This window comes from Phoca vitulina, unplaced genomic scaffold, assembly GCF_004348235.1.
Source record: "Phoca vitulina isolate PV1807 unplaced genomic scaffold, GSC_HSeal_1.0 scaffold2, whole genome shotgun sequence".
NCBI classification, from domain to species: Eukaryota; Metazoa; Chordata; class Mammalia; order Carnivora; family Phocidae; genus Phoca; species Phoca vitulina.
Genome location: NW_022589705.1, coordinates 97,137,605 through 97,154,641, shown reverse-complemented (window position 1 = coordinate 97,154,641; position 17,037 = coordinate 97,137,605). Strand labels below are relative to the sequence as shown.

At 57.9% G+C, this 17,037-nt stretch overlaps 1 protein-coding gene across 7 annotated transcripts in view; it reads right to left on the bottom strand.

Moving 5' to 3' along the window:
* Positions 1–5,939: 5,939 nt before the first annotated feature.
* NPHP4 (nephrocystin 4) overlaps positions 5,940–17,037 on the bottom strand; it is a 113,547-nt gene continuing 102,449 nt past the window's right edge. For all 7 annotated transcript variants that reach the window (XM_032394940.1, XM_032394964.1, XM_032394959.1 and 4 more), the window contains 10 exons: positions 16,326–16,552; positions 15,518–15,704; positions 14,391–14,474; positions 10,908–11,064; positions 10,055–10,140; positions 9,410–9,495; positions 8,308–8,479; positions 7,509–7,688; positions 7,164–7,307; positions 5,940–6,548 (listed from right to left, as the gene is read on the bottom strand). In XM_032394940.1, the coding sequence (XP_032250831.1) occupies positions 6,408–6,548; positions 7,164–7,307; positions 7,509–7,688; positions 8,308–8,479; positions 9,410–9,495; positions 10,055–10,140; positions 10,908–11,064; positions 14,391–14,474; positions 15,518–15,704; positions 16,326–16,552 (1,464 nt within the window). In that variant the 3' untranslated portion in view covers positions 5,940–6,407. The remainder of the gene's footprint in view (positions 6,549–7,163; positions 7,308–7,508; positions 7,689–8,307; positions 8,480–9,409; positions 9,496–10,054; positions 10,141–10,907; positions 11,065–14,390; positions 14,475–15,517; positions 15,705–16,325; positions 16,553–17,037) is intronic.

Below are 17,037 nucleotides of genomic sequence, written 5' to 3'. Positions count from 1 at the left end.
TGTGGAAGCCAGGAGAGCAGCCAGGAGGAGGTGGCTGGCCGCTGCGCAGGAGGGGGAGAGGGGGAAAGCACAGACCCAGGCCTCGTCTCCCTACGTGTCTGAACTTTAGCGTGAAAGGAGGCTCTTCGGATTCTTTTCCCTTAAATGTCGTCAGAACCCGGGCGTCGCCAGTCTGCCTCCTGTGGAGCAGATCACTTTGGTGTGTGGTTATTTCAAGGCTGAATTCTTGCAGTGAAATTCCTCCTTAGAACCTGAGGCACAGATCAGTTCGGGACGGCTGACAAACCAAGATGACAGATAAGCGGAGGCCGCTGCGGCCAGAGCCACCACGCTGGAGCTTCTCCTCATGCACCCAGGGTCACCCTGCCTGTGGTCATTCCTGAGATTTACGGCACGCCATCCCCCACGCCCCCAAAGAACTAGAAATCCGGTTGCCAGTTCCGTGAGTCCTGAAGGCCCCCGGGACCGTGTGGGCCCCAGAATTCCTTCTGTGTTCATCTCCCGGGGCTGCCACAACATATTACCACGAGCCTGGTGGCCTGAAGCAACACGAACGTATTCTCCCACAGCCCTGGCGGCCGCAAGTGTGAACTGCAGGTGCAGACAGGGCTGGCTCCCGAGGCTCTGAGGGAGGATCGGTCCCAGGCCTCTGTCCTAGATTCTGGTGCCTGCCGACAGTCCTGGGTGTCCTTGGCCAGTAGATGCATCACTCCCCTCGGGGTCTCTGTCGTCACATCTCCATCTTCTCTGTGTGTCCCCTTCTATCTCCTATAAGGACACTCTCATTGGATTTAGGGACGGCCCTCATCCAGTATGATTACATCCTCATCACTACCCCGATACAGCTGCAGAGGCCCTATTCCCAAGTAAGGCCACATGCTGAGGTTCTGGGTGGACATGAATTTTGGAACACACAACTCCCCCTCCCCAGGTGGAGGGACGGTTCCTCGGTCCATTTTCCAGCCTGACCAGCCTTCCGAGTCCTCCCTAGCAGCCTTGGAGCAGTGCGCTGCTTCCCCCAACACAGGCTCCTTGGGCTCTGAGCGGCCTCCCACGGAGTAGTTCACGCCTGGCTTGGCCTTGGGGTCAGAGCCACAGGGCCCCACGTGGCATTGCCACAGGCGTGTCCCAGCTAATAAGGTTTCCAGGATATGCGGCGTTCCTCCGCCTCCTTCGTCAGCAGGAAGGGCCTCGAAATTCCTTACCAGTCCGATGGAGCTGGGCAGCGTGAGCCCACTGTGTTCAGGCCACGCCAGGCACAGGACCACTTGAAGCCCCTCAAGGCAGGCCACTGGCTGCTTCCCTCCCCCACCACCACCTTCTCTCTGTGAAGCTCTCAGCACACGCGCCTGAAGATAAACCAAACCGCCACACTGAGATTGCTGGGGTCAGACCAACAAATGTACCTCGACCCCATACAGTAGGAGGAAGAAAAGGTTGTTAAGGAAACATAATGGTTGTTTTCTCCAACCTCTTAGAACCTGAAGCAACAATTTTTAAAGGCGCCTTAATTTATTTCTAAATAGAGACAAACATAACATTAAATCATTATCAGACATGAGAAAAGCAAAGCAGCTGATCTGGCTTTCGTTTGACTCCATTTAGTTAAAAGTGGCTTTCAACAGGGGTGGGAGGAGGAGCCGGAGGGAAGAAGTACAATAATACCAAGAAATGCCCTTGATGGAAATGATAAGGTTCCTGTTGAAAGATGGTGTGGCTTTGTGTGCAGGAAGAAAGCAGCCATTCCTTATCGGGAGATCCTGAGGCGGGCCAGCTTTCTCATGTAAATCCCCCCGCTGCCGTAGACACCAGCTGCACCCTGGGACGGGCAACCCAAAGTCCAAATGCTGCTTCTAGTCCCGGGCACCGGCTCAGAACGCTTTGGGGTTCACGGAGGGGAGAAGGCCCACCTTTCACGGCCCAGAGCGCACCGTGAACCTGACCTGGGGCCTGGGCCCCAGCAGAAGAGCCTGAGCGGCAGATCGAGGTCACGGGGCTGACCTTTATTTGACATTGGAAATCGATCATAAAGAAATCTCTGTTCTTTGTGAGAAAAGACAAAGAAAGGAAAAGAGGGAGGAAAAGGCTCCGAATGGCATCAAGCAAGGTTTGAAAAGCACAAGTCCCACCTTGCATCCAATTCTCATTCCCCGGAGGGGCCCCAAATCCTTACCTGTACCCAGGACAGTGACCGGAGGTCACAGTCCCACTGGGGAGGGATTTGGAGGAGGAGCCACGAAGGGGAAGAGAAGAGGAAAAGAACGTCTGTGTGTAGACCACCGGCTCTTCCGATGTAACAAAGTGCAGATGCCCCCTCCTTGCCAGCCAAGCCCAGCATCCCCAGCCCTGTAGGCCCCGAGGCCGTGGGCAGCATGTTCATGCAGAGTGTGCACGCCCTCGAGCAGGCGCTGGGCCAGGCCGCTGGGTTAGAGCAGATCACTAATTTGGCCCCAGGTGCTGGTCCCAGGGCAGGGCGCCTGTCCACCCCAGTCCCATCGGCCCCTCATGTCCCCAAGAACCAAGTCCAGACTCCTCCCCGCAGCCCAAAGGCCCTGTGAGCTGGCCCAGACCCTCCACTCGGGGCTACTTGATTTCATTCTATGCTCTGCTCAACATCACCTCGGAGAGGCCTCAACCTCCTTTCTAAAATCAAAGATCCCTTCTTCATGCCCTTATGCCGCTTTTCCCCCCACAGACTATCACTGCCTGATCCTACAGGATGTGCCACTTTTTATTGTCTGGGCCCCACAAGGAGGCCAGGTCCTGACCTGGGGCAGGGACTGTGTCTGTCTTGTGGGACCACATGCCCCCTGCCCCACAGAGGGGCACCCGCAAGCCCATGTTGGATGAAAGAAAGAATGAATGAATGAATGATTGAGGGAGTGACGAATAAGTGAATGAGCACAGCTGCGCTGGCTGAGAGCATCTGTCCTGCCAAAGGCCGTCCCACGGCTTCCTGCTGTGCCCGACCACCGGGGCTCAGGGAACGAGCCCCCCACGGGCCAGCCCGGGCGTGCTCAGGGGGGGCACCCACCACCCACATCCTCCAGCCAGACGCAGCACCTCGGTTCCCGCCTCCGCACGGTAGGGTCCTGGCTGGGCAGAGGCGTGCACCCAGCACTGGGGACGCTGGGGTGGCGTGACGGCACGTTTCACAGGTTTCCACAGCCCCCTACCTGGGCATCCAGCCCCGAAGGGCAGCAAATTACCTATTTCAGTCTTCGTCTTACAGCCTAGACATGGGATAAGGAAGGTCCCGTGGCCCCACCATCGTGCAAAGACAAAATGGACTCATGGTGGATCTGCCTCCCTAAGAAAATGGCAGCCCTGTGACTTCCCAGCTCTTGGAAGCATCTGGAAGTGGGAGGAGATGGAGGTGAAAGGGTCCCATGTCCCCTTCCCCAAGGGCGTCCCCTCCCCACTCCCTCTCCTCCCACCCTGTCTCAGCCGGAACAGCGAGCACGCACAGTGAGCCCTCGGAGAGGACGTTCTGGCCAGGACTCGATGACACATCAGGTGTGAGAGCAAAGTCAGGGGCGTTCTCCGCTCAGCCCATCCCAGACTTTGAAGCCAGTTGCAGAGAGCAGGCAGCCTAAGTCCTCAGCCCCCGGCCAGGAAGACAGACCCAACATCCTGACCTTTCGCCGGGAGCCGCACAACACGGGCACTGAGGGGCACAAGAATGGGCACAAGCCACAAACAGCAGGGAGCGAGGGGGCTTCAGGGAGGGCTCGTCTCCGTAAGGAGCACTGAACACGGCCACGTCTCACGGGCTGTGCAGACCTTCCAGAAGCACCCCTGACAGATGACCCCTTCTCTGATCTCTTGAGAAGCCAGCCTGCTTCTGTCACCCACAGCACTGGCTGCCCCCAGGAGGCCACCCTTCCCCCACAGATACCTCCTGCGTGTCTGCCCTCGGACACCCTCTCCCCCTACCCTCCCTGTCCCCGCATGGCCATGGGACCGCCAACGTGCAGGGCTGGGCTGCGTCTATAGCATGGGGACTCCGGACCTCCGGCCGGCCACCGCCCTGAAGCCCAGCAGGCCCTGGGAAAGGGCCCCCGACTCCTGTCTCTCTCTCACCTGACTGTCCCGTGGCCGCAGTCCTGTCGCCCTCCCCTGGCGCAGACCCCGCATCTGGCCGGTCACTGATCCTGCAGCACATGCGCCTGGCTGAGGTTCTCTACAAGAGGAGGAGAAAGTGGCCCCAACCACCCTCCCCAGTGAGAGAGCAGGAGAGAAATGGAACATTACAGCTTCATCGTCCTATCCAGAAACATTAAAGTCATCTAGTAAGATAAAACCCGAGCGCTAGGCCAGCACGTCTCCCTACCTGTCATGGGCAGGAGCGAGTCTCAAGATACTTAATTAGAGCCGCGTAGCCTCGCAGAAACAGCAGAAGCTTAACGAAGCAAGGCCGACAGAGCAGGCCGTCTCCTCCCCACACCTCAACGGGTGACAGCGGCACATGGGCGGGACGGAGAAGCTGCCCGGATGGTGGCGGTGAGTGACAAGACCTTGTAACCCCCACCATAGCTTCCCACATGGAGCTCGGCAGGCGCCGCGACACACCAAGGCCTGGAGGTCTCCATGCAGGCTGGCGGTCAGTTCCCTGGTCCTGGCTACACGTGCTTGGCCTGGCACAGGGTGTAGACAGGCTGAACCCTTGCTCTGTGACCGGGGTGCAAACTTAGAAAACACCAGGTGGGGCATCCAAACAACAACAAAGATGAACTTTGGTACATTGTCACATGGTAAAAAGACCCATAAATACACCTGAAGAACTTTCCCCAGAATCCATCCTCCGCGCCGCTCTGTGGTGCCTACCGCTGGTGCGGGGCTCGGGACCCGTGCCCAGGCAGAGGACATGGGGAGCGGGTCAGCTGCAGGGCAGATGCACCCTTTAACCCTGCTCACAGGGCCGAGATTTAAATCAGGGGCAGTGGACATCCTGCCTCTCACCTACGCAGCATCCGGCCGCTGGGCCACATCGACGACCATCTCTCTGGGGCCTGCTCAGTCGTCCCCCAGCACATCTGTGCCCTGGGTCTCGCTCCTCACCACGGAAGCCTCGTCAGTTCATGGTGCCACAGAGACCCACCCCCCACAGGCTTCCTCCCACGGCGGCCTCGGCCGCTCATCTGCACACTTGGTTGGCTGGCCACCACTCTGCTGCCTTCTCATCACCCCAAAATTAGGAACAGCCTGGCTTGCCACTCGCCAGGGCTCAGGCTTCCCTGCTTCCTTCTTATCCATGTTTGCAACAAACTCAAAGTCAAGTTTTTGCTATAAAACACACGATGCTCTGCCTCTCGGTTATACTCCGTCCTGTCCCTCCAAGTGTGCTTCCAGCCCAGCCACTTCTCCACTTCCCCACCAGCAGCTGTGGCCAAGGCTGTGAACATCCCCCAAAACCTGCTCCCACCTGCTCGGTAATAACACCCCTGGTTATCTGACGCACGCAAAAGGAGGGCAGTTCCCAGACCCCTTGGAGCTAGGTGCAGCCATGTGACCAGGTTCTGGCCAGTGAGATTCTGGTGGATAGAAAAAGGTCCCCTGCCCGGGGTTGTCCCCATCCTAATCCCTGGAAGCTGTGACTGAGTGACCCGACATGCAAAAGGGTACTCTGCAGGTGAGATTAAGGTAAGGATCTTGAGATGAAGCAGTTACCCTGAATTTCCAGGTGGGCCCAATGTCATTACAGGGGTCCTTATGGGGGGGGCGCAGAATCAGAATGGGAGCCATGACCAACAGAGGCAGAGGTGAGGCACCTCACTGCCTCGGTCAGGCCCATGCCGACTCTCCGGGAGGCCAGAGGCCCCAGGCCACCCCACTGTCCCTCAGCCATGTTGTCCTCAAGGGAAAACCACGCTGATGCCCGGTTAGGTCAGCATCTGACAAGGGTGAAAACAACAGAAAACACTCAAGAAAACCATCAATAGAGAAAACAGGTAAAAGTTTAGTTTTTCATACATAACTTAAAAAAAGATATGAAAGAATACCAGTATAAAACATTGCATAGCAAATAATGTTTGTACAAAACCCAGTAAGAAAACATAATTTTATCACTTAAGATGATTCATAAAATATATTTTGCTAAAAAGCAAATTGACACGTCCTAGACAGAGACACCTGCCCGAGTGCAGCAGAGAGAAAGGAGCCTCGTGCTTCCCGGCGCCGAGCCCTGCCCTGCGGATGCCCACGGGGCTCGGCCCACGGCGGGCTCCAGCAGCAGCTTCCTGCACTCGGGCATGAGAGCCGGTCAGGAGCACGGCGCCCCCTCCACCCTCGGCCACGCTCCCCAGTGGCCCGGGCAGGTCAGCGAGGGCAGGAGGAGGCCCACAGAGCCAGCGCAAATGAGTGTGTCCCCACACTGCGGCGGGATGGGGACCACCCCCGGCCGCTCTTTACTGGTAGGTGACCTTCACGCAGAACGCCTCTTCGTTTTTGTCTTCGTGGTCATTGATGTAAATCAGGATCTCCTCCTCCCCGGCGCTCTGACGAGGTGCAAACCGCAGGCCGATGGTGTAGGTCTCTCCTCCCCTGACCTGGAAGGCACCAAGCATCCGATCCCAGCCTACCCCAGCCACCGCTCTCTACTCTGGCAAGTTCTACGCGTGCAAACCCGGGCTGACAGAGGAGGTTAAGCTGAGGCTCCAGACCCCAAGGCCTGAGGCAGGCAGGACTCCAGACTCCTGATGTTCTGAACTAAATTTCCCAGTGTTACGGGACACAGCTGCTCTTCCCATGCCCCAGGGGACGCTTCGCAACAAGAAACACCCTCCACTGACAGACTGTGATGAGCTGTACTTTCTTCAAAATACAACAGAAAAAAGGCTAATTTGCAGGGCACTTGTGGGTAAAGCCACCGATAAACTGCAGGGCAGATTGGCCACCAGAACCCCTGCAACGGTGCCTAGATGTGGGGGCCCCAGAAGCACAGGCAGAAGAGCTCAAAGAGGGATGCCCGCCCCCCCCCATCTAGTACCTTCCCCAGTTCAGATCCGCACTGCTCCCTCCCAGGACTCTCTCAAGACCACCCATTACTAGATGGAACTGTTCCTAAATGTGGTGCCGACCCTCACACCTCGGGGCTCCCGGGAGAAGCAGAGCCCGAGGGCCCCCCCACACGCAGCCCTCCACACCGCGCACAGCACCCGCACCTGGAAGCAGTCCTCCCTGAACTGCAGCAGGTCAGGGTGGTCGCTGTGCAGGTGGTAGGTCCTCTGGGAGGGGTAGGGGTTGGTGTAGGTGATCCGCTTGTTGGCGCCCTTGCCTGCCCCCGCGGCCAGCGTGATCTCGAAAGCCTGTGGAGGCAGGGGCAGCCTGCTCTGCATGTGCCACCTGACTTAGGGCATCTCCCTAAATATGACAGACCCCCGCTGAGGGGGCTCACCATACAGACGCAACCCACACCCCTACCCCCGGGCCACAGACTACAGAGGAGGACACAGGACCAGGTGACAGTCAGGTGACATACCACCCATACCCCGTGTGCCCCTCCAGACCTTGGAAATGAGAGGTGGACGGCAAGAGAGGCACACGAGCCACGAGGCCACCAGCTGGTGATAGTCCACGTCGACCAGGTTAAGGTGAATGAACCGGCTCCCTGCCCTCTGGGGCCTCACAGCAACATGCAGATCCTGCACCCCGTGAGGTGGCAGCACAAACACGCCCTTGGGGTCCGTCTTTAAGAACAGCAGAAAAGAAGCGGGTCAGGATGCAGTCCCTCACACTGTGCAGACCAGGCGTTTCCTGAAACCTGCAGCTCAGGGCACAGAGAGAATCCCAAGGGAACCCCCGCTATTCCGGGGGCAAGGGGCCCACGTGGCCTGCATGAGGTCAGAAGGGGCCCGAGTGACGGTGCCAGATCTGAAACCAGACCCAGCCACACCGTCAGGCTCACAGCACATCACGGTCCGCATCACCACCTGTGCGGGCAAGCGTCCTCCGTGTGGCCACGGGCCCCGAAGCACCAGAGCTGCCTCAGCAGAGGGAGATCTCAACGAGCTCCCACTCAAAACCCTGGCAAGGAGTCTGCATTGCCCTCATTATCCAGATGCATGATTGTGGCTAAATTGATTCCAGAGCTGCTATTAATATTTGCCTTCCAATAATTTTTCTAAAAAGTGGCCTTTGGGGTTTATATGTCACTCATCCCATGATGGCATATCCAATAAAAGGCAATCTGAATGAAGACTCTGCCACGAGTCTTGAAGGAGCCATGAGCCTGTCCACAGGACCCACGCCGTCCGTTCCCAGGGTGGGGTGAGGAGGGGAGAGGCCAGAGAACACCCAGTGACCTACCTTCAGCTCCTGGGGGTGCGAGGTGAAAGCCTGCACTCTCCGAACCGTCTGTGTCCCCCGAAGGACAAGGGACAGGCGGGTCTGCTGGCCTGTGACACAGGAGACGTCCACGCGTTGCAAGGAGTGAAGGTGGACCTGCCATATCTGGACGGGGGTTGCCAGCCAGTTATCCCTGTGCAGGACAGAAGCCGTTATCAGGGCTGGTGAGGACAACAGCACCAACCGGGAGACAGAAGCCGGGAAGAGGCCGAGAAGGTGGCCAGGAGGACAGGGGCCGAGGAGACAGGGTGAAGCCCAGCTGCCATCACCCTCACAGCCACCTTCCCCTCACTTTGAAGGCCCACTTTGACTTTGCACCATGACACCCCACGTGAGTGACAACGTGGGCTTCTGCCAGAAACGTCACAGTCCCAAACCAGGTGGCTTGGGGTGAAGCCCGTGGAAAGCAGGACACGGAAGAGTCTGTGGGCTCAGAGGTCACGCAGGCCGGAGCTCGTGGGCCCCGTCCTAGCTGCCTGGTGCTGCAGGACAATACCAACCCTTTCCTGTAAGTGGGGCTCAGTAACCCTGCCCCTCGGGTGTCCACACAGCCCGAGACGGGCACTGAGTGCAGTTATCCCCTGCCCCATTCCCAGACATCCAATTCAAAAGCCCCCAGCCTGGCCAAGTTTTAAAAGATCCTCCCTCAAGGGACTGGAACAGGAGACTTCCGAGGAAAAGGTACAGGAACAGGGTCATTTCAACTGAGTGGGAGAAGCAGGAAGGCGATGTGATCACCGTCTCAGGCATGGAAGGATAATGACTGCCACCCTCCCTCTCCCCTGGTCGGAACCGGGCACTGCACTGGGGCAGACGCCGCCTTGGGTTTCTCTCCTTGGTGGGCTCTCCACGCGTCCCTCAGGCCGCTGGTGCTGCTCCGATCAGAGGGCGCCCTTTGCAAGGCCCCTGCCAGCCCTGGAGTCTCCCGTCCCAGGGCCAAAGGCCCGACAACGAGCCCTGTCAGGAGCTCGGGAAGAGCCCAGGCCGGCCCTTCCAATGCTGCAGCTGCTTCCCACCCCCGCCCACCCCTCCAGACCTCTGGAGTTCGTGTTCATGGACTTACGCGTAAACAGTGACAAAGAAGTCTTTGCTCTCCGGGCTTGGCCCACTAGCCACCTTCAGGAACACATCCCGTGGCTCCCCGAGGCCCTGGCGGACACGGGCGCACCCTGAGAACACCGCCTGCCTCCCCACTCCGAGCCCAGCCCCCTGAGCCTGCGTGAAGCAGAAGCAGGCGGGAACCAGGCTCCCTCCCTCCCAATAGGTGTTTAATTTCCGGTATTAGTCAGAATTCACTCTTCTTTTTTTTTTCACTGCAAAAAAGAAAATCATTAACTTCTTGATTTCATATTGAGTTCAATAATTATATTCTGCAGGAGATTTTATCCAATTTCCTAACCAGTCATAACACAATTATTGCCCTTATTCTTTACACAATGGCAATTAATAAGTGGCTTAATTACTACTCACTTTATTCACTTTGCTTCATGCCTTTTTTTTTTCATTTAAATTCAGATAATCAAAGAACTGATCTGCTAGCAGAAAAGATGAAAACTCATGCATAAAGCTCTCACAAGGATATCAAAATACCCCGTTAGCACCTTAGAAAGATACCACTTAACTGAAAACCTACAAGGAAGAGGCTGCCGGAGGCCAGGGGGCTCAGATGACGGGGGGCTGGCTGGGTGATGGGCTCGGCAGAACTTACCACATTCTGGGTCTCACAGATGACGTTGGGGTCGCTACATCGGACGTGGACTGGGGGTTCCTCACCAGGTCTTCCCACGGGAGCACCTGGGGCAGGGAATATCAGAACAAGCGTCTTCTGGACAGGCCTGGGCCACGTGTTGTCACTGTCTGGGGCAGGCCTGGCCCGTCACAGGTACTAACAGACCCCTGCTGGGAGACGGGTGATGCCACCCTACCCCAGTCCCGCCTGCGTGGGCACCGGCACTCCCGCCATTAGCCACGTCCTCGGGGACCTATCCGAAGGGAGTGACCAAGAGTGAATGGGGGGGGGGGGGTGCCTGGGTGGCTCAGTTGGTTAGGCAGCTGCCTTCGGCTCAGGTCATGATCCCAGGGTCCTGGGATCGAGCCCCGCATCAGGCTCCCTGCTCGCCGGGGAGCCTGCTTCTCCCTCTCCCTCCGCCTGCCTCTCTGCCTACTTGTTCTCTCTATCTCTCTGTCAAATAAATAAATAAAATCTTAAAAAAAAAAAAAGAGTGAATGGGGGGACTATGGAGTAAGGTGCCCGACACAGAAGACGCACCAGACCAGGACCAGGGAAGTGACTGAGCAGCCCAAGGTACGAGTGAACTCCAGGCACAACCCTCGCGGCCATGGGTTTTAGGAGGCAGAATCAGCCCGCCCAGGGCATCTCAGAGGACGTGAGGTCACCATTTCAAACGACAAAGGCAGGTGGAGAATTTACAGGTGGGTCACAGGCTGGAGTAAGAGCATCACGGGATAACATGATGATGCCCCTTGTCACCCTCAGGGAAAAACCTCTTCCCATCTGTTGAACCTGTAAAACGCCAGCCGTGCGGACAGATGGGACCTGCCTGGAAGCGTGTGCCAGGGAGGCAGGCGGATGGCCTTCTTCAGGAAGGTGAGCTCCGGGTGGTAGAAGCGGAAGACCTGGTCCACCACGTGGGGCTGAGTCTCCACGGTGAGGCAGAGCACGGCGATGGGCTTGCCGCCACTGCCCCGGAACAAGACCTGCCGAGAGAGCACACGGCACCAGCGTGAGGCCCGGCCCGCGGGCCCGCGGAGAGCTGTGTGCACCCCGCCGGGCTCCGTGGGGCCCGCTCCCCCGCGAGGTGGGAGGGTCAAGCCCTGTGAGAAACGGGGACGGAGGCTGCAGCAGCACGCAGCACAGGGACGGCGCGTGGATGTGCTCTCGTGACGCACGCGTCGCGTGTAGCTGCTGGTCCTGCCATTCTCGTGAGTACGGCCCACGCCTCGACCGCCAGCACAGGGTGTGCGGCCAGCACCGACATGCCCGCAGCCACCGTCCCATCCTCCAGCACGCCCGCCGTGCGCGTGCGGGGCAGCTGCTCCGAGGGCCTGGCGTTAACCTGCCAGGTCCTCGCGGGTGGTAGCGGAGCTCTTGGATTGCAGATGGTGAAAGGAGGCTGCCCCTAAACCAAAAAGGCTAGAAATATAAACTTCCTTTTTTTAAAAAAAAGTTACTGGGGCGCCTGGTGGCTCAGTCAGTTAAGTATCCAACTCTTGCTTTCGGCTCAGGGTCAGGAGACTGAGCCCCACATCGGGCTCCGCGCTCAGCGGGGAGTCTGCTTAAAATTCTCTCTCTCTCTGCCCCTCCAGCCCCCGAGCACAGGCGTGTGCTCTCTCTCCCTCTCTCTCTCAAAAATAAATAAATCACTCTTAAAAAAAAAAAGAAAGAAAGAACAGGTGTCTTCATTCCCCAGCTCCGTCTGGCCCTGAGCTCTCCAGGCCCCTGAATGAGGGCAGGCACGCAGCCCGACAGCCGAGGCGACCTTCCCACATCGATGGAGAACTCGGGCCTCCAGACAAACCTGCCACACGGGGAAGACGTGTTTATTGTGAAATCTTTTAGATGTACATATATAAAAGGCTATATATGTAAAACTCTGTTTAAGTCATAAATCGTAAGAGGACGGCCACCACGAGCCCAAATCCCCGCTGGGCTGGACCCCCCACCCACACTGCTGAGCTCCGGGTGCCCTGCCAGCCCCGCCCGAGGACACCCCCTTCCCGACTCTGTGGGCACCGTCCTGGCTTGCCTTTGCTGTTTTCCCACCTTCGGACCTTTATGCCATGCTGTGCTTGGTTGTGCCTGTCTGGAGCTCGGCCTGAATGCCCTCCCCATCTCGCGTGCGCTCACTCAGCTGGGAGAGAAGCCCCCGCGAGCACAGCGGCCGCCCCACCTTCTGCGCCGACACTCTGGCCACAAGTGCACCACCACACGGAGACCACGTGTGTGTTCAGCTGCTGCGCCTGCCGCAGACTGGGTCTCTGCCCCAGCCACCCCACCCTGCCCTCCCCTGCTCTGGCCCCCACAGTCCACAGTTCTGCTCCCCTGGCAGCTCCTGGAAGCATGGGGCACAGCCAGGCTCGGGATGGAGGGGATCCTCTGGTCAGCCTCAGCCGGAGACCCGTCCTTGTCCAGCAATGCCGGGAGCACCCTCCTCTGCTCCTCCTCTGCAGGGTCTCAGGCTTACTGCCCACTCTGTACAACCGAGTTCTAGCATTTGCAGCTTCAGCTCGCTGTTCCCTAGCACAAGGGGGGCAGGTAGCCTCTTCCGGCCATGTCTACCTCCTAGAAAACTTGGAGTTCTGGTTTTACCATTCCAGTGACCTGGTTAATACGTGAGCAGTTAACCTAGTTAACAGTGCTTCGAAAGGGGCGCCTGGGCGGCTCAGTCGTTAAGCATCTGCCTTCGCCTCAGGTCACGGTCCCAGGGTCCTGGGATCGAGCCCCGCATCGGGCTCCCTGCTCGGCGGGAAGCCTGTTTCTCCCTCTCCCACTACCCCTGCTTGTGCTCCCTCTCTGTTTCTCTCTGTCAAATAAATAAATAAAATCTTTAAAACAAAAAAACAACAGTGCTTTGAAAGGGATGGCGGTGGCAGAGAGCGGCAGTTCAGCGCCCAGTGCCTGCCTCAGACGAGAAGCAGCAAACATACCCCTGTGCGTTCATACTGAGACTCCAAACACTGACCGCCTCTGGAGGTTGCCAGAGCGCAATTCATTACTCTGAACACTGATAAACAAAATGAAAGAATCCAACACTTATCCTGACTTTCTGGTATAAAGTGTATTTCAGGGCAACTAAACTGCTGGTGGGGAAATTATTGTTTATGGCAGAATCCCAGCTAACAAGTCCAGGAAGAATGAAAGAAGTGGAATTTCCCCATTTCCCACCCTGAAAATGTGTGTGGGCAATGAACCCGAGGGGAGAGAAGACACGGGGCCCTGGAGTCAGTGGGCCCGGACTCACCCAAACCACACGTGAGAAGACAAGTAAGCACAGGATGGACACTAGGCGACTCGGAGGGTCTGCTGCTGATCGGGGGCAGGGACAGTGGCACACGGCGAGGCTAAAAGTCCTTATCTGTTAGGGACGCAGACTGACCTCATCACCGGTGAACTCAAAAGATTTCTGGGGTTTGCCTTCAAACTCCAAATCCATGTACGGAAAATGTACTAGCCTCTCAGATTTCGATAGCGCTACATAAACAGCTGATATGCCTTAAGCAAGGCAAAGCTGAGCCTCCACATTAAGTAAAATAAAGCAGTTTCCACTGGTGACGGGGCCGAGGGCACAAGCGGCCACCACAGTGAGACGGGAACACAGGCCTGCAGTCGGGAGCCGGCGTCTCATCTGAGACTCACTGAAATAATCTGTTCTCGGGGCGGGGGTGGGGCAAAGTCTTGTTGCTTTTGTTTTTACTTTCAAACTACTTCAAAAAGGCATTTGTCTGCCCAAAAAAAGCTTCAGAAATTCCTAAAAACAAGTGTCCTGAGCTCCCCCTCAGGACATCCTACAGACAGGCTGCTGGTGTGTGCAAACCTGCCTACCCTCTAGGTGGGAATGAGCATTCCCAGAAGTAACCCCACAGCCCCCACACTGATCCTACGGGACGTGGGGAAGCTGTGGGCGAGGGTCAGGGGGCCAGTCTAGCCCCCGTGTGTGGTGGCCGTGTGCGGGGACAGCTGTACTTGCAGGGCGTGGGGCAGGCACCCAGAGCACCAAGGGCTGCAAGGGGCAGGTGGCCAGGGAGAGGCTTCCAGGCCAGACACCCACGCAGAGGCCCTCCCAGCATCGCCTGAGGCGGCCACCGCTCGGTCAGCACAGGAAGAGTCCGCCTCCACGGGCCTGCTCCACCACCACCGCCCACCCCCCACCACAGGAGGCTCAGTGAAGGGCAGAGGGCCAGGCCCCAGCAGCCTGAGTAACAACAGAAGTCGTGAACATCTCACTGGGTCTGCTCAGGGGACACCTGGCTCTCACTGCAAGACCCTGGGACTGTCTGGGATCGCAGCTGTCCTGCCCTCTTACCTTGGCATGCTTAGTGGGCATTGCACTGGACTTCTGGGGCGACCTGGCGTCCATGCCCTTCTCAGATCGCAGCTCAGCAGAGGCCTGTGAGAAAGCAGTCGGCACCGGCCGGTCACGAGATGGGAGTCGGAGGGTGAAGAGTCCTTCTAGCTGCAGGACTTCTCCCTGTAGGAACCGCTGCCCCTGGGACCGAGGGCTCCCGTGCACGGTCTCATCTGCTCTCATAATAACCGTGTGGACAGCCACTGTCACAAACCAGCCTCACTATCCCAAAGAGGGAGCAGGGACTGCCGGGAACTGTGAAGGCCCACCCGACATGCAACCCAGCTCCGCCTGAAGCCAAAGGCCTGACGTCTTCACTGTCCTTACGACCTCTTGCCCAAAAGTGCATCCAAAGAGTCTGCACAGGATTCTGTGAGCCTCTGAGCTCCTCGAGCTCATTTACATGAGAACCACTATGCTACAGAGCTGACCCCAAAAGCTCAGTAAGAAAGATAAAACGCGGGGGCGCCTGGGTGGCTCAGTCGTTAAGCGTCTGCCTTCCGCTCAGGTCATGATCCCAGGGTCCTGGGATCGAGCCCCGCATCGGGTGCCCTGCTCGGCGGGAAGCCTGCTTCTCTCTCTCCCACTCCCTCTTTCGCTCTGTCTCTCTCTGTCAAATAAATAAAATCTTTAAAAAAAAGAAAAAGAAAACAAAGATAAAACGCATGCCCTGCGCCCCCCACCCCCACCCCACCAGTCACACGGCATGTACCACTCACATCCATCACTGGAAACCTCCAAGCCTGCATTTCCTACAGACGAGCGAACACTACAGAACGTGGGCAGACAGCATTAACTAGAGAACACAAAATGCTGGAAAGTGTCAACCCATCAGCTCTCCCGAGGTAAGGGAGAGGTTCTATACCCGAGAATTAAAGAGCACTCAGAGGGGACGGTCCGCCCTTTCCCGAGGCCCACTGTGTGCATGCTCGCCTAGGGGCTGGCGGAGCAGGTGACCACCCCAAGGCTAAGCGGTCTGAGCAGCATGGAGGGACACGCAGAAACGCCCCCACATTATTTAGCCAAGTGGGATTTTCCCATGTGCCTGGCAAGCCTGTCTGGCATTGGAAGAATGGCCTCCTCACCTGCACCAGGGCCGGCTGCCCCACAGAGAAGGTCTGGTATCTGAAGGGGATGTGGGTGGTCTCCCTCGGGCGCAGGAAGATCTGCGGGGCAAGGCTGCCCCGCAGACGGAACATATCCTCCTCCACCGGCGTGTGCAGCTTGGCTGCATCTTTGAAGTACCTCCACTCCCGACTGTCCTGGATGATGCTAGAAGGCAGGGGAGACACGGCCTCAGAGACCGTGCTGGATGAAGCTAGAAGGCAGGGGAGACACGGGCTCGGAGACCGTGCTGGATGAAGCTAGAAGGCAGGGGAGACACGGGCTCGGAGACCGTATGGATGACGCTAGAAGGCAGGGGAGACACGGCCTCAGAGACCGTATGGATGACGCTAGAAGGCAGGGGAGACACGGGCTCGGAGACCATGCTGGATGAAGCTAGAAGGCAGGGGAGACACGGGCTCGGAGACCGTATGGATGACGCTAGAAGGCAGGGGAGACACGGGCTCGGAGACCATGCTGGATGACGCTAGAAGGCAGGGGAGACACGGGCTCAGAGACCGTGCTGGATGAAGCTAGAAGGCAGGGGAGACATGGGCTCGGAGACCGTATGGATGACGCTAGAAGGCAGGGGAGGAGACCCAGGGCTCTGAGGCAAAAATGCTCTTCCTGGTGAGTTCCCTGCCCACCCACTGAGAGCTGGAACCCAGGACGGTGGGCGAAAGCCAGGATCAGCGGGACCCTTGAACGTCAAGAGCAGCTTGGCTTTCATTTCAGGGAGAACCCAGAGTCACCCCAAGTGACCCAGGCAGACCCGCCACTCACTCTCACCTGAGCTCGGGATTGTCCACCTCGATGGTCACTGTGTGCTGCATGTTGTGGGGGTTCCTAAGGGCAAACTCGAAGAACTCGGCAGTGCCCAGTGTGACGTGGATCGTGTGCTTGGTGGTGATGGCCAGGCTTAGCGCGCTGGTGATGCTCTCCACCTTCGTGCGCTCCCGATAGGCAGCGATGACCTGCAGGTCGCGTGCGTGCTGTGCGCGGATGCTCTGCTGAGCCTGGGGGACACAGGTGCCAAACCAGGGCTTGCTCTCCTTCTCAAGGGCCGGTCCGCCACCTCCCCCACTCCCACCCTGAATGCCAACTTTCTTCTGGAATCACCACCATCCCCTTCCTCAGCCACCTAGGCTGGATGGGACTGGCCCACCCCCAGGTCCAGAGGACAGAGAATGGGTCTACACGGCACTCCTGGCTTCTCTCTACCCCGCAGCGGTCTCCCCTGTAGGAGGCAGGGTCTGCCCCGCATGCTCCCAAGAGACTTCAACTGCCCACAAGGCCAACTCTCCCCGTGGCCTCGAGGCTGGCATCTGGGCACAATGGGGAATTAGAAGCAGAGGTTTCTAACAAAAGAGGATAAAATGGCCTCAAAGCTACTAAGACTGGGGATGGGCTCACTGGCCAGGTCCCCAGTATGGCAACGGGAGCCCTGTCTTCGAGCAGGGGCCTGGCAGACCTGAGCCGGGCCAGAGTTCACACAACTGGC